The sequence below is a fragment of the Podarcis muralis genome, chromosome 18, assembly GCF_964188315.1.
Source record: "Podarcis muralis chromosome 18, rPodMur119.hap1.1, whole genome shotgun sequence".
Taxonomy (NCBI): Eukaryota; Metazoa; Chordata; class Lepidosauria; order Squamata; family Lacertidae; genus Podarcis; species Podarcis muralis.
The window spans coordinates 2,907,433-2,924,436 of NC_135672.1; the positions used below are offsets into that span (position 1 = coordinate 2,907,433).

General features: G+C 46.1%; 2 protein-coding genes across 2 annotated transcripts; one reads left to right on the forward strand and one right to left on the reverse strand.

Moving 5' to 3' along the window:
* Window positions 1–1,461: 1,461 nt before the first annotated feature.
* On the forward strand, window positions 1,462–6,602 carry NDUFA13 (NADH:ubiquinone oxidoreductase subunit A13). The gene is made up of 5 exons (XM_028713901.2): window positions 1,462–1,619; window positions 3,257–3,335; window positions 4,546–4,617; window positions 5,996–6,065; window positions 6,396–6,602. The coding sequence occupies exons 1-5, from the start codon at window positions 1,520–1,522 to the stop codon at window positions 6,513–6,515; spliced, it is 441 nt and encodes a 146-aa protein (XP_028569734.1). The 5' UTR covers window positions 1,462–1,519; the 3' UTR covers window positions 6,516–6,602.
* A 1,263-nt stretch (window positions 6,603–7,865) lies between these two features.
* On the reverse strand, window positions 7,866–11,012 carry LOC114588459 (uncharacterized). The gene is made up of 4 exons (XM_028713771.2): window positions 10,179–11,012; window positions 9,260–9,921; window positions 8,423–8,580; window positions 7,866–8,282 (listed from the first exon to the last, which is right to left on the reverse strand). The coding sequence occupies exons 1-4, from the start codon at window positions 10,357–10,359 to the stop codon at window positions 8,093–8,095; spliced, it is 1,191 nt and encodes a 396-aa protein (XP_028569604.2). The 5' UTR covers window positions 10,360–11,012; the 3' UTR covers window positions 7,866–8,092.
* Window positions 11,013–17,004: the final 5,992 nt, after the last annotated feature.

A 17,004-nucleotide genomic window follows, 5' to 3' on the forward strand; every position in this document is an offset into this window, starting at 1 on the left:
GAAATAATAATAATAATAATAATAATAATAATAATTATTATTATTATTATTATTATTATTATTATTATTATTATTATACCCCACCCTCCCCAGTCAAGACTGGGCTCAGGGCGGCTAACACCAAGTATAAAACCAATTGATTAAAATACAATTTAAAAACAAGTTGAAAATACAACATTAAAATGCAGCCTCATTTCAGTAGAAACTCAAGAACTTTTTGGGGATGAAAACGTCTAATCTTCACCAAGGCCAACTATGGTCTTGGTCCTATGTGGGCCAGAAAAAAGCCAGGGAAGTCAGCTGAGGGCGGGAAAAAAGCCCTTTCCCTGCAAATCACCCCAGGCCTCAAGACTGTCCAAAATTCCTTTTGTCTTCTAAAAATCCACAGCTACAGCTTTTCTGTGGATTCTCACAAGATGCTGTTCCAAAGGCAAAATGTTATTCTTTTATCAGCACGAGAAGGCTTCAAAAAGCTAATGAATAGGCTCTGTTCAAAGCAGACCTGAGAACTGAATCTTATCTCATTCTAGTTACAACATCTTTTTTTTTTTTAAAGATATTTATTAAGATTTTCAAAGTATTACAAAATGAAAAAAAGAAAAATACAAAATAAAAATAGTTAAAAAACAATTCCATCTTTCCATTACTTATCTTTCATTTGCTTGTTTCCCGGACCTCCTCACACCTCCCTTTTTTGTATTCCAATTCAATTTGTTAATTCAGCAAATCCTTTCCCTCTTTGTTTATCCTAATCTTTAATCTTAAAATATTGTAACCTTAAATTTTTACCTATTAATAATCCATTTTTTTCATATTCCTTATAGCATTATAGCTAAAAACCACTTAACTTCTTATCCAACATCATTCTAACATTCATTAATTTTTCTAGTTGCAACATCTTTGGACATGCTGACCCACCAGGGCTCCTCGACCCCTTGGCTCTCACTCCCCTTTCCCAAAGACAGGAGCTTTCTGTACATGCTCAGGAAACACATCATAGGGAAGGACTCCTGAGGGAGGAGAAAGGGGAGGGAACTGGAAGGGGAATATATGCTCTGTGCACATGACTGTGAACCAGTGCAAGCTTTTTGTGACTTATCACACTTGCTCCTTCTACCAGTTCATGGATGGTAGAAATAAAAGCCTTTTTTCCGAAACTATTCCTTGACTCCCACTTCCCTTTCCCAGGCGCAATATTTTTCCCACCCAGGGCAAAGCCTCATAAGGCTACAGTCCTATGTGGGCCAGAAAAAAAGCCAGGGAAGTCAGCTGAGGGCGGGGAAAAAGCCCTTTCCCTGCAGAGCAACCTCTTTGTTTTTCAGTTGCAACCCTTGGCTAAGAGCCAGGAGGACTGGGATGCGCCTGCTCCCAAGAATGCCGTGCGCCTCTGCTCGCGTGGTTACGGTAACACGGTCGGGGTTCCGATTGCTCCGGCAGGTGTGACGTCACGCCAAGGCGCCCGGCGGCGACACTGACGTCAGAGGGCGCCGCTGCCAGGAGCGCTCGTCCCGCTTCCAAGATGGCGGCGGGAGCCGGGAAGGTGAAGCAGGACATGCCGCCGCCGGGCGGATACGGCCCCATCGACTACAAGAGGAACCTGCCCCGGAGGGGGCTCTCGGGTGAGGAGCCGGGCCTCCCCCGGACGCCTGGGTCCCTCGGAGGTGGGGGGAGGGGTGTTGGGAGGGGGGGGGGCTCAGGCAGCTGGGTCAGAAAGGGGCGGGGGGGGAGACCTGGGCGTAGCTGCCCCCCCCAAAAAAATCAAGGAAAACAACAGAAATACCTAAGTACCTGCCCACCCCCAACCCAAGTCCTGGCTCCCCGAGTGGTGGGGTCCACTCTCAGTTGGCCCCCTGCATGGGGGGGGGGGACCTCTGAGGGTCGCCTGGGGGCCAGGATTCCTCTGCAAGGGGCGCCTCATGTCGTGCGAATACTGTGGGACCTTGGTTCTCAAACAACTTGGAACCCAAACTTTGCCTTATATCCTTTTTCCTATATCCCACCAAGGTATTCGTTTCATTCATTTTTGTGCGACAAAACCATGATAATAGAAATAGTATAATGAGAACGATTGGAAGCTTTAAGCAGAAATTTTTATTTGATGAACATGATTTTGTATAAATTTGGGTTTTTTTTCCCCTTTTTCCTTCATCTTTTCTTTCTTTTCTTTTTCGTCTTTTTAACTTTTTTCTTACTCTTATGTCATGCTGTTTTTTCTTCTGTATTGAATTTTTCTATACTTACCTTCGTAGTAATTGGTATTTTAAACCAATAAAGATTTACCACAGAAAAAAAACGAAACTTGGAACCCAAACACTGCAAACCTGGAAGTAAGTGTTCCAGTTTGCAAACTTTTTTCAGAAGCCAAACGTGCTCCGTTTAGAGTGTTACGCTTCCAATTTGAGTGCCACACTTTCATTTGGAGTGTTATGCTGAATTCTGTTTATTTTTGCTATTTATTTTGCGTTTTTGTTTCTACAGCTCTCTCTCTTTTTGTTTTTGTGACTGTGTGGAACCCAGTTCAGCTACTGATTGATTGATTGTATGACTGCAGTACATTATTGCTTTCACTTTATGGATCAATGGTCTCGTTAGATAGGAAAATCCATGTTAAATTGCTGTTTTTGGGGTTGTTTTTAAAAGTCTGGAACGGATTAATCCATTTTGCATTACTTTCTATGGGAAAGCGCGCCTTGGTTTTGGAATGCTTTGGTTTTGGAACGGACTTCCGGAACAGATTAAGTTTGAGAACCAAGGTACCGCTGTATAAAGGTCAAGTTTCTTCTCCAAAGGGTTGGGGGAGACAAAATGTTCAGGGGCTCACATGTGTCCTCTCTTTCTTTATCATCTATCATTTGTTTGCTCGTTCTGCAAACGAAGCCCAAACAGGGCAGCATCTAAAGCCAACCAAATAACAATGAAAAATGCCCCTAAAAGTACAAGGAAAACCCTATAAACAAACATTTTGTTAAGACAGCACATGCCAGTTCAGTAAATCAATGATATGCATATGCAATTCACAAATGATAGGGAGTGCTCAAAATCTGTTCTCAGGTACAAAGACAATAATCAGTCAAGCATTATAGTACTAGAACTGTACGTTGAAACAGCTTCTCAGCTTAATTTCTCCATCCAAAAGGCAATAGCTGTCAAAGCAGCCAGAACCTCAATGTGGACTAGTAACCTTAATTCAAGGGATCTTCGTATAGGCAATTGCTGAATGCTCTCACCCTTTTGTTTTGTGTTTCTCCTTCCCCAGGCTACAGCCTCTTTGCGATTGGATTGGGGACCCTCATCGTCGGCTATTACAATATAGTGAAGTGGAACCGAGAGAGGAGGTGAGTTTCTCTAGCCTTTCTGCTAAGTAGATGCTGCGTGGGAGATGAAAGAAGCTGAAACGACCCTTTTCTCTTGCAAAATCTAAGCCTCCACATCAGACTTGCCCACCTTCCATTGGACTCCCAGCAGCCAGCGGTCAGAGAATCGTAGGGTTGGAGGGGAACCCAAAGGTCATCCAGTCCACCCCCTGCAATGCAGGAATCTTTTGCCCAGCATGGGGCTTGAACCCATGACCCTCAGATTTAAGAGTCTCATGCTGTACAATGAGGGTTGGACTTTGAGCCACCGATTCCCTGTAACCTCAGTTCTCACAGGGAAGGAACTGCCAGAAGGCCCTCGGAGCTGGACCTCTGTGTCCAGGCTGAGCAATGGGGGTGGAGACGCTCCTTCAGGTATACTGGGTCAAGGCCGTTTAGGACTTTAAAGGTCAGCACCAACACTTTGAATTGGACTCTGAAACGGACTGGGAGCCAGTGAAGATCTTTCAGGACTGGTATATTATTATTATTATTATTATTATTATTATTATTACTATTACTATTGCTACTATTAATCTTCTATTATATCACACGTATCTGGCTGGGTTTTCCCAGCCACTCTGGGTGACTCCCAACAGATTAAAAACAGAATAAAACATCAGACATTAAAAACTTCCCTAAACAGGGCTGTTTCCAAGTCACAGAGCGCATGGCAGTAGTCCAAGCAGGAGATAACCAGGGCATGGACCACCCTAGCGAGACAGCCTTCTGTCCATTCCCGACTTCCTTACAGATGCCTTCCTCTGTGTTTTACTCTGGTGCATGTTCACGCACACTAAGGAGCTACAGACTTGTCAACTTTAGTGGCCAAGTGTCATGGGGATATAACACTCCACCAATATGTTAAAAGCAGGGTTTCTCAAACTTGGGTGTCCAGCTGTTTTCGGACTACAGTTCCCACCATCCCTGAATAATGCTAGGGTTGATGGGAGTTGTAGTCCAAAAACAGCTGGAGACCCAAGGTTGAGAAACCCTGGTTAAAGAGTACCGCTGGAAAAGAGAAACAAGGGGCAGGATTCACCTGTTGTTGCATGCGCAGAACGCAACAGGATTCCTCCCTCCCCACTGTCAAACCCAGAAGATGGACCAATCAGATGGGTGGGGTGTTGTTGTTGTTGTTGTTGTTGTTGTTGTTGTTGTTGTTGTTGATATGTGTTTCTCCCTTCGCCAGACGTCTGAACATTGAGGATCTGGAGACACGGATTGCCATCTATCCTCTTCTGATGGCGGAGAACGACCGGAGGTATGTGTGGATCCCACGGGATTCCTCTGAAGCAAGTGACCCGCCCCTCCTCGGTCCTTCCTTTCTCTATGGACATAGACCTCAGAATTTGTGAAGTTGTGGGTTTAGAAGCCCAGGGGCTTGTTGTGATAGCCGCTGTGGCACCGCCCCTCCCCGAGGAGAGCCCCCAAACGCAGGTATTTCCCTTGGTCCAGTAAGCGCACCCATAAACAAACCAGTGGGCAGTGTGTACTTATTTCTTTTTTAAAAAATCTGTATATTGCTACATCAATTTAAAAATATATATCAAGGTGGTTTGCATCATTAAAACCATTAAAGTGTTTTAAATATTGGATTTTAAATTGTTGTGATTGGGACCTGAAGGTGCAGGGTGGGTAAGAAATTGGATTATTGTTGTTGTTATTATTAATAATCGTGTGTTGCTGTGTTATTTGGGTCAGTCGGACTGTGATCCTTTGCACAGCTTCCTGGGAGTAAGCTTCGTTCAGCTCGCCAGCGTTCACGTGCAAATGCCCTCGTTCAGTTTCTAAAACACAGAAGTGGTTTAGCCAAAGATGCAACCTTCAGCTCTTAATGCAAGTGTGTGCATATTTAAACTGCCAGTGATTAGCAGGGACCCTATCAAAGGAAAGGAAAGATGTGCCCAGCCTCTTGCTCCATGCTTTTCGACATTACCTGGCTGTCTCTATCTATGCTCATCTTTTGCAAGCGAACTTGAAAGCCTCATCATTGCTTCATTCGCTTGTCTGAGCTGGGAGAGTCTTATCAATGTTGCGCATGGCAGTACCCACGTTCCATCAAAAGAGCGGGGCCCCAGGTTCTCCTCAGAAATATTTATAGTCTGGGAGTCAAAGCACTGGCTCTGCCAGCTTTTTAGGTCCCCCCCCCCCCCCAAGAATTGTAGAGTTGGAAGGGACCCGAGGGTCCTCTAGTCCAGTGTTTCCCAACCTTGGGCCTCCAGCTGTTTTTGAACTACAATTCCCATCACCCCTGACCACTGGTCTTGCTAGCTAGGGATGATGGGAGTTGTAGTCCAAAAACAGCTGGAGGCCCAAGGTTGGGAAACACTGCGTCTAGTCCAACCCTCTGCAATGCAGAAATCTCAGCTGAAGCATCCATGACAGATGGCCACCCAACCTCTGCTTAGTGGCCAGTAGCCTGCAAAATCCTTGAGTTACACCCAGGTCCTTCTCCAAGCAGGTGTTGCTGTGATAATTAGCGATGGATCAAATAAAAATGCAGATAAGCCGGCTTCCAGCCCGCAGAAATAACCCGCTGACACCTGAGTAGATCCATTGAAATCAACAGACTTGTGCAACTCACCTGTTTTCATTTTGTGCCTCACTTTCTTGTCCGTCTCTCGTCTTCCCTCTTAAAGGACCCTGCGCCTCTTGCGGCAGAATTTGGACGAGGAAGCCAAGATCATGAAGGACGTCCCCGACTGGCAGGTGAGGACCAACCTGGGGTTGCTTCTGGGGTGCAGTGTTAAAAAAATGGGGTTGCTCAAGCACTTTCCCACCCCCATGGCCTTAAAAGAGCAAAGTCCCTTGTACAGTGGAATGAGAGCGTCCTCTTCGCCTATGGCGAGCTTAGGGGCTCTCCCAAGCGACCAAGAAGCTGCCAGACAACCTCAGTGCCCCCATGATAAGTGGTCAGAGGTGGTATCACTTATCATAAGGATATCGGGGTGTGGTTTTTTTTGTTCTTTTAAGTTCCTTGTTGCCTGACCCAGGTGAGGCCGACAGATTGTCAATAGCTTCTCCTCTTCCTCCCTGCAGGTGGGCGAGTCCCGCTACCACACCACCCGCTGGACAAACCCCACGCTAGACGAGCTCTACTTCCTGCACCCGCAGAGCAAGCAGGAAGAAATGAAATTCGGGTGCCAGTTCTACGTGTGAGCTGCCCGGGAGGTGGGGAGAGAGGGCTGTGGGGTGGGCAGCCCGTTTCTCACAATATATTTCTCAATAAACGAATCTGGAAGGGAACACATTTTCGTTGCGTGTTTCTGTTGTGCTCCTGTAACCATCCTCCCTCTTATATCATAGACTCACAGAGGTGGAATTATCCAGTCCAACCCCTTGCAGTGCAGGAATAGACAGCTTTCTCATATGGGGATTGAACCTGCGACCTTGCCGTTATCAACACCACAAGTCTTAACCATTTCTGGGGTGCTGGGAGCGGGCAAGATCTTGACAGGGGCTCCACAGATAAGGGTGATGGGTGAGCAGCTGAGAGTCCAAGAGAGAGGCAGCAAGGTGTAGTGCTTAGAGCAGGCATAGGCAAATTCCGGCCCTCCAGATGTTTGGGACTACAATTCCCATAATCCCTAGCTAACGGGACCAGTGGTCAGGAATGATGGGAATTGTAGTCCCAAACATCTGGAGGGCCGGAGTTTGCCTATGCCTGGCTTAGAGCATCAGACTCTGAGACGGGAGGCCAGGGTTCAAATTCCAGCTGAGCCATGAAGCTCTGTGGGTGGGACCTTGAGGGACGATCACTGCCTTTCAGCCTAGCCTACCTCACAGGACTGTTGTTCTGTAGATAAGATTCTCTCTTTTTTTCTTATTTGCCAATTCATATTTATTGGTATCTCCAAATTTTTAACAGATCAATGCAAAATGACATCAGATTTAATGTTCTGTGGATAAGCTTAAGGGTTGTTGAGGAGAAGCATCTTGAACTCCTTGGCGGACTAGGCAGAATATGAATTCAATAAACAAAATTGCCCCCGAAAGAGGAAAACATATGGAGGGACTGAAATTGGAAAGAATGCTATCTGGTGTGCTTTCACCACTAGAAAAATGAAATGTGGTGTGTGTGTGTGTTTACAGACTTGCATCCAGAAATTATGCAGCTGCTCAGGCCCTGATCCTGTACACACTTATTTTGGGAGTAACTCCTTGCTGAGCTCAGCCTTTGCTTGAGTAGATGTGGATAGGATTGTGTGGTTAGGAAACCTGTCTAAAGATGGTGGACTCTGCTTCCTTGGAGGTTTTTAAACCAGTTGGATGGCTGTCTGCTTGGGATTGTCTCTTTGGCTTCGAAGCCCCCATCGCAGGGGTTGGGCTAGATGACCCTTGGGGGTCCCCTTGAATTCTATGAACAGTCACAGTCAAAGGTCCAAGAAGCAAAAAATTAAAGCCGGCACACTACTTTATTTTATTTATTTAAGAAAATAACAGACCCCCACAATTTTATATATATATATATATATATATATATATATATATATATATATATGCGCAAAATAATTGGTTCAGCTTCGGTAGTAGAGCTGTTGAAATCCAAAGACACTGACTGGCTTGGGTCGATTAATTTTAGTGGGTTCTAGTCTGAGCAGAGCAAAGTTCAGTTCCAACCCCTGTTATCAGCAAAACTTCTATGGGTCAGAATGGACCCATAGAAACCAATGATCTTAAGTTGTTTGTTTTGTGGCAACAACAACATCATCTTTAATAAAAGACCTTGCAGCAACTCAAAGGTCTGTGGCTTGTGGGGCTGAGCCAGCCCCATAGACAGACCTGTGGCACCTGCGCCAGGTGAACTTGCCAAGCATCCTTTCGGTGGCCACTTGGCCGGGCTTGAAATGCTTCACCTTCTGGCCTCCCTTCTTCCTTTCTGGAGCATTGATGCTGGGCAGCTGCAGGAGAGGGCTTGCCTTGTCCCTGGAAGTGCAGAGAGAGAGAGAGAGAGAGGATGAATCTGTTCACCTTGTGGTCCACTGAGACCCCTAGATCCTTTGCACATGCAAGCCAGGTGTGCCCCATCTTACATTTGTGCGCCTGGGAGGAAGAAGTCTCCTTACCCACCATCCAAAGGCAGCTGCTCTTCCATCAAGAGTTCCTCCCGCAGTGAACTCAGGACTTGCACGATCAGCGAGTGATGCCGGCTGGTGGTCGTCTCCTGCAGCCTCTGCAGCAGCAGCTGTGTGGGGAGATGGAAGTCTGGGGGCGAGGCGGGAGGCTGGGGAAAGCGGGGCAGGCAAGCAGAGTGGGGCGGGAAGAGAAAGAGGCAAGGTATTGCTTTAAATTGGCGGCACGTCCAATGCTTGACCCAAGAAGGTAGGAAGAGAGGCATGACTTTGCAGTGGCATACCCTCCAATGTTTCTCCGATGAAAACAGGAATGCCCTATTCCATAAGAATAAGAATATTTATACCCTGCCCATCTGACTGGGTTGCCCCAGCCACACTGGGCAGCTTCCAACATATATGAAAACATAATAAAACTTTAAACATTAAAAAACTTCCCTCTCCAGGGCTGCCTTCAGATGTCTTCTAAGGGTTATCTAGTGACTTACGGTATCTCCTTGCTTCAAGGGTCGCATAACCCCCATATCCTCCCACATTTCTCTGATGAAAATAGGGACACCCTAAGGAAAAGCGGGACATTCCAGGATCGAATCAGAAACCAGGACGGCTTCTGTAAATGTGTGACTGTACCTGGAAAATAGGGACACCTGCAAGGGCATGTTTGCCCTTGAGCATGTTTAAGGTGCATTCCGGTTGCACTACGCAACCAGGCCTTGGACGGTGAGGGTACTGAGAAGAAATCTGCTCATCCCTGGTTGAAAACCCATCCCCATCCTCACGCACGGACAGACCTGGGTCACAGCAGCACCCATATTGGGTGTGTGAATTTACCTTGATCGATTGCAATAGATGGTCTTCTCCTAGCTCTTGCGGTGTAATCTTAGGCAAGGAAACGGCCGTTCTGAGTTTCGGTTCATGGTTCAACGCAGCCAGCAGCGTGGTTTCCTCAAGCTCAGTCGAGTCGTCCAACTGAGGACAGATCTCTGGGGCCTTGCGGGTGCTCTCGGCGTGGGCACTGGGTGCTCGGAAGGGATCCCTGGGGAGCGGCGGCAAAATGTCCTCAGGGATGCTGGTATCTATGGAAGCAGCAGTGGCTATCTCTGAGATGTGTCCTCCTCCTTCAGTGGGGAGATCTCCAGTCTCCATCTGCAGATGTTCTTCATCGTTTTGGGAGTCTCTCTCCAACATCTCTGGAGAAGAGTCCGAGAGGTCCAACGCTTTCTCCAGGATGGGTCTCAGGTCGACGAGGATTGTTCGGACGGCACGTTTTTCTTGAGAGTCTCCATTTTCTAGAGCGGACAAGGGAGGCACCGTGTGGCAGGCCGGGGCAATGGGCTCCCTTCTGTCTTCCTCCTCGGCTCCTCGGGTGCAATCCTGGCAGCGTTGGGGCAGATGTGTCCTCCTGTTCCTTTGGCCCGGATTGTGACCATCGCTTCCTGGGTGCTGCTTCATGGCTGCCGCAAAGGTCGCGTCTTGCGTCTCTTTGGGTGCCACTGAAATGGCAGATAATATTCTTTTCCATTTCATTTTGCAATGTAGTAAAAAATGATTTATTAATTTATTATTTTCACCCCACCCATTTGCCTCTGTTTCCTCAGCCATTCTGGGCAGCTTCCAGCATATATAAAAACATAAGAAAAATTAAACATTAAAAAAACTTCCCTCTCCAGGGCTGCAGAGAGAACAGCTGTAATGACCGATGAAAATTGAAACAGGGAAAAAACGCAACAAAAACAAGCACAGGGGTTACCTTTGGACCGGCCCTGGTGCAGAGGGACCCGGATCACGAGATCAGCCCAAACGATGCGCGGCGGCCTCGTTGCCTCATGGGAGCCCCAGCCGGCTGGCATCATGGCTGTCGTCTTCTTCCAGGGAGCAGCACACTTTACTGGTTTGGGCAACGCCTGGTGGGAGCTGAGTGCAACGAGCATCCGTGCTCATTCACCAGCGAAGCAGCTGAGCTCTGGAGAGATGCTCCTCCACGCAGCTGACCTCTAGCACAGCTGATCTCAGTGACCACTGCTTAGCTAATTTCTGTGCATGAGATGATGGGAAAGGAGGCGATAAGGAAAGATGCAAGGATGGCGTTGCCCACCTCTAAAAGATAGTCTGCCTTTCGGATAACTTTTTGGGTGGATGGAATTGGGGCTGGGACCCTTCAGCTTGCGTGGCCCCACCAGATCTGTATTGTGTGGCAGATTTCCTGCTTTCCGGGGCTCCGTTCAGCATTTCTTTTTCACAGGCATTTTCTCTGCTGTGTTCAGACCCAGCTAGTATCTAAGCAATGAGGGCCGGAGTGCTTCAAAACACTCTGCTCACAAAACACACAAAGGAAATAATGCTTAAATAATAGCTTGGCCGCCCCGTGGAACAATATTTGTTTTTTCCTCCTGCAAGAATTGGCAAGGTTACCAAGGATTAAGGTGCGAGTCGGGACGGACAAGAGCTCTTGAATTTCATTCTGCTCCTTATGAGGATACATTATTTGCCTGTGCAAAATTAACAGCAGGATTAAGAGAAGCTAATGGTGTGTGTTCTTATGGAATAATGGTTGCCTTTTTCGGACTATTTAAATAAATGTTATAGTATGATGAACTTGCAAGCAGGTTTTGAGCAATGAGCAGCAGGAGGAATTAGATTATAATAGAGAGAAAGAGCAGCTCTGGAAAACAGGGTGGGAAGTCAACAAAAATAAGAGAAAAGATGAATTGTGTTTGGATTGTATAGGTTTAAAAAGTTGAAATTTAATAAACTATAATTGGGGGAAAATATTATTAAGTGTTAAATAAATTTATTAGTTGCTCTTTTTTTTTTTTTGCCACAGCACTTACAATACCTTAATCAGCAAAACCAAACACACGCAAGCATGAAATAAGCCAATCTAAAAGACAAGTCTATTTTTTTAAAAAATAGATTAAAACATCCTACCCATAGATAGGTAAAAGCCAAAGGTCGGTTTAAAAAGGAATGTTTTTTCCTGGTGCCTGAAGATCATGTAGCAATGGCGCCTCTGGGGAGATCATTCCACAAACAGGGAGCCACCACAGAAAAGGCCCCGTTCTAGTGCCCCTCAGAAGGGACACATACAAAGAGGGGACTCAGATGACAATGTCAGGGTCCGGGTAGATACATATGGAAAGAGTATTGTGGTCCTGAACTATTTAAGGCTTCATCGGTCAAAAGCAGCACTTTGGATTGGGCCCAGTGCAGCCAGACCAGGATTGGTGCAATATGCTCAAACCGTCTTGCAACCTGGCCGCTGAATTCTGCACGGCTGACGTGGCCACTAGAGCCCAGATAACAAAATTTGTATGTATTCAGAATGATGAGGATTGGAATCTGACTTCTGGGGAAGCTTGCAGCTGAGCAGCTCCTTTTTTTTTCTTTTTCTTTTTCTTTTACCAACAACCAAAACACAAACAGTGAAAACAAACAGTGAAACCTCCCAGGCGGCTGATACATTGGATATACATAATCAATAATAACATATTCAAATCAACCCTATGTATAATTCTATATACATTAACACTCCTCCCCCCACAAGGTTTATTTAACTTTTAACATTTTAATTGCCCCAAATTGTTCAAACCTGCCCAAATAATTCAATATCTTCTCAAACCAATCCTCCTCCTTCTCACTGACCTTAAACCCTTTCATTTTGTGTATCTTCACAGATATTCTAAAATTATAATATTTTTCAGTTTTTTCCTCCATTGGTTCACCCCTAGCTCTTCTGCATTTTTCCAATTACTCGCCCGTCTGGCTGCAATTACCATCAATTTTACCCATTTGCATTCCTCTTTTGTTTTTAACTCGGTGCTACTCAGGCTAATAAGAACCATTAATTTAGATATTTCCACCTTCCTACCCACAATTCCCGCTATTTCTATACCAGTCTGTTTCCAGAATTCATTAACTAGCGGACAATCCCACCACATATGACTGTAGATATTTTATCTACTTCCCTTTTCCTTTTCCTCCTATCGAATATTCTTATTTTCCCTCCTACTACTTCCAAATTCTCCTGCTCAATACACCCCAAATCTGAGTGGCTGCTTTGTGGTAATAACTAGCTGCTAATAATTAAATACATTTTGTGTTCCGACATGCTTTCCCGGGTGGATGAATGGGTTTTGGCCATGTTTAGGGAAGCTTTTAATGTTTAATAGGTTGTTGTATTATTTTAGTGTTTTGTTGGAAGCCGCCCAGAGTGGCTTGGGAAACCCAGCCAGATGGGCAGGGTATTATTTATTATTATTATTATTATTATTATTATTATTATTATTATTATTATTTAGGTCAGTGTTTCCCAACCTTTTTTGGGCAAAGGCACACTTGTTTCATGAAAAAAATCTCGAGGCACACCACCATTACAGCCCCGTGACGTCAGCGCGCAGCGTCACGCCGGGAGGGACATGAATTGCTAGCAAATTACATAATCACCTCCTTGAGGGCTGGCTCATCTTCTCCGAAGTGTTACGGCTAAATCTGGGTGCGGGGCTACTCTGCCACCCAGCTCGTCGGACTAAGTGTCCGCGGCTCCCTGCGGAAGAAAATGACCTCAGCCAGACAGGAGCAAACTGCAGAAGATCCAAGTTTATTGCGCAACAGGTTCAAGACGAGATTGAACCGCGAAAAACTAGCCTCCGTGCATGTGCAGAGTTCATGTCTCAGCAAACCTTTTATACTATTGAAAATGTTGCATCTTTTGGCTAAATTACCATTTGAATAAAGGTAATGAAGGGTAAGGAGTAGATTTAAAAAATAGGGTTAGATTTTAAAACAAAAAAGAGAAACTCAGCAATTCAAGTATTCACCAAAGCTAGCAATTTCAGCCCAAGCAAAGGGACTGCTTCCTTTATGTACAGGGAAGGGCTAATATCCCTCTGGCTATTCGTGGAACAATGCCACGCCCTTATATATGGGGAAAATGGCCAGAGTTTAAGTCTGATTTTTAAATAGTAGACAAAATGATAAACACTGTAATCATTCAAATGCTTGATATTACCAGTTGTGCTTCAAAACATCACAGCTTTACCTCTCACCCTTTAAAACTAAAGAGCAAAGCTAGGCCGAATTTCAACTCCATCACCACACCAGAATTTAAGAATTACCCTCCAGTGCCTGTGGACACATGTCCTTCCACACAGCCACAAATTGGGAGAGCTGAAAGGGACCCTGGGGTCATCTAGTCCAACCCTCCGAAATATAGGGTTCACAGCAAGGTTTCACAGCAAGATTTGTACTACCAAAGAGACACACATACTTATGTACACAGGCACTACTGGGGAAGAGACCACAAGCCATGCACCGATCACAAGCCATGCGCCTATCATGTACTAAGGAAGAGGAAAATAAAAGTACCCAACTTTATAATGAGTTTCTTCCTTAGACTAAAGAGTGCAAGTATAGTTAAAACAGCCATAGATTTGATTTAAAAGGAATACAAAAGTGAACAATTTTTCTTGAACTTGCAGAGGAATAGTAAGCCTAATTTAGATTATTATTTTTTAGGAAAGTGAGATGCAGGGTACCTTAGGAAAGATTGCTCCCCCCTATTTGCAGTTTCCTTTAAAGGAAGCTTACTCAGGAGTAAATTTACCTGGCACAGAAGTAAGGAGGGAGAAAAAACTGAAAGAGACAGAATGAAACAAGGGGGGCATTTTCTAAGGAAAGAGGCCAGGAAGTCTTATAGAGACTGATATCAGGACTGGACTCAGGTAGACAATTTTGCTGGCCATTGAAGCCTCTACATTTAATATCAATTTTTCTCAGAAAGAACACCATACCTTCATAGGCATATGCTTAATGAAATACATACACTGCATTTTAGCTTGAGAGAGCAGTTGGCTCAACTAGGCTTTTGCAGCAGAAACATTAGTTTTTTCACAGCACATTTCAAAATACTGGAACAAAAGACTGGAACACGGATGTACACTCACAAACTCAAAAGTTACAACAAAACATCATTTACCACTAGACTTAAAATCACCCTCCTCACTTAAACTACTCGGAGAAAGACTCTTTTGAGCATCTCTCAAATAACAAACATTTACACACTTCATTCTCATTTTGTCTTATTTAGGACTGCTAAGATCCAGCATGGCTTCCTTAGATTTAAATTTTGAAGCAAGCTTGCAGTTTAAACTATGCACACTTAAGAAAGGTAGTCTGTCAAAGACAGAAGGAACAGACAACACACATAACAGACAACATGTAAACATACATATTTTCATATATGTATTAACAGACAACACACATAACAGACAACATGTAAACATATATATTATCATTCTTTAGTTGGTTATTGCAAGGAGTTGGGCCGCTCCCTTTTGCTTCATTAAGTGAAATTAGTAGGAAGGTCCCACATGGTTTTAAGAGCCTCCTTGCCTCTTCAGACACAACCAGTTAACCAAACTGGCAGGGCTCACACTGCTTAGTTGACTGGGTACCCCTTTATATATGCATGCATTGTGGTTGCTTTTTTGTTGTTGTTTTTTCTTTTTTGGGGGGGGGATAGAGAAGGGAGAAAGAGAGGGGTTGATTTGGATTTGGGTAACTTGTACAGGGGGCTATTTAGGGTTTTTTCTTTTCCTTGTTGCTTGGCAACTTCTTAACAATTTAACGAGCCTCACCCACTCGGTTCCTTTTTCTATTCTTTTCCTATTTCCTATTCAATAACCTGGGGTCCTTTTCCACTCTGCCGATCCTGCCCAATTCCTCATGGGCTATCCCTCCTGGCAACCTCCTACCTATCGTCACAATCTCAGGAAAAGGGGCCCTACTGGACGCCCGCGCCGTGCGGTGCCAGATCGGGTGATCCCTGGATAGAATTTTGAACTGAAAATCCCCCTTGCTTTTGGAAGCGGGCTCACGCACGATACACGTGTTACGTGGCACCGACCAGTGCGGCTGGGATTGGGATAGAAAGCAAGACCACTTCCTGCCCCCTCCGTAAGGGCGCTCGGGAAGTTCGGAAGAAGAACTCCAGCCCCTTGCTTTCAACTGAGATGCCCGTTGCGGAGAGTCGGCTGTCTTTCCAAGCCGGGTCTCTCCGTCTTACTTTCGGACTCTCAATTGGTGCGGCTGACTGGAGGGTTTGAGAGGAGAAAGAGATAGAGCTCAGAACCCCCCTTTTGGGTCGAGCAGCGGTCCACGGTCTCTCTCACCAATTGGACCAAGAGACAGGCGAGAAGGAGCGATAGAGAGGAGGGCAGAGAATTCAGTTGCCAGGAGATTTCCACCCCCTTCCCACCAGTGCACTGGATTTTCCTTTTCCTTATACTCACGTGTCTTCTATGATGATCCCGGGATCGATGAATAAGCCGGCTGGATCCCTCTTTGCTCCCTGGCTGAACTCCTGGGGCTTTCGATTACCGCCCGGAAGATGGCCGGGGGTCCAAATGATCTTCCCAGGCAAAATGGCCTGGTGCCGGCTGAAGATTTCGGGGCTCCCGGTCAGCAACGCGGGAGAACCGCCAGCCCCACATTGGGCTGCCAACTGTTACGGCTAAATCTGGGTGCGGGGCTGCTCTGCCACCCAGCTCGTCGGACTAAGTGTCCGCGGGTCCCTGCGGAAGAAAATGACCTCAGCCAGACAGGAGCAAACTGCAGAAGATCCAAGTTTATTGCGCAACAGGTTCAAGACGAGATTGAACCGCGAAAAAGGGGTGACATTAACTTTTGAAACTCCCTCCATGTCCCAGAATACAGTGCAAAATACATCCCAGTTACATCATGAATACATTAAGGAAAGGTTGGGTTACACAGATTACATCATGAATACATTAAGGAGAGGTTGGGTTACACCGGATTACCATATGGAGGAGGGAGGGGGGAATATGCAGAGAGCTGGAGATATGGAGGAGGGAGGGGGGAATATGCAGAGCTGGAGATATGCGCAGATAAGCACATCCTGAGAAGACAATGGTCCATGTATGCGTAGTCTGTCACCTGGCATTGCCAGGAGGAAAGGTTTGGCAGAGTGATTTTGACAGGATTAGGGTCTTGACACCTTACTTGAGAGATTATGGAGGACAGGGGAGGGGTGATGGAGTCCTAGAGAAATTGAGCAAATATTTGTAGTGAAGAAGACATGCCCCCCCCTTCCGTAACAGAAGGCAGAACCCCATTAATTAACAGCACAGACTCACACCATAGCCAAGACAAGGGGGGAAAACCTCAGTCATGCACATTCATGCACATGTGGGGGCTAAATGAGGACGAAGACCGGGCAGAGAGCAGGGTTCAAATCACCCCACCTGGCCAGGACAATCCCTGGGTGCTCCCTTGGGCCACTCGCCTGACCCACCTCGCAGGGCTGTTGTTGCGAGGATAACACGGGGAGAACCACGCGCGCCCCCGGGAGCTCCTTGGAGGAGAAAGCGGGCAATGAATGCAATGCACGAAATATATGAGAGGCGACCAGGTTTTGCAGGTGAGGGGCCCCCGCCAGCCTCCGCTTCCAACACCCGGTGCAACGACGCCGAAGTTTCCCCCCGGGCTCGGGGAGCAGCGCTGCTCCCCCCCGGCTCCCCTTCGCCCTCCCGGCTCTCTCTGCCGCCCACTGGGGACCC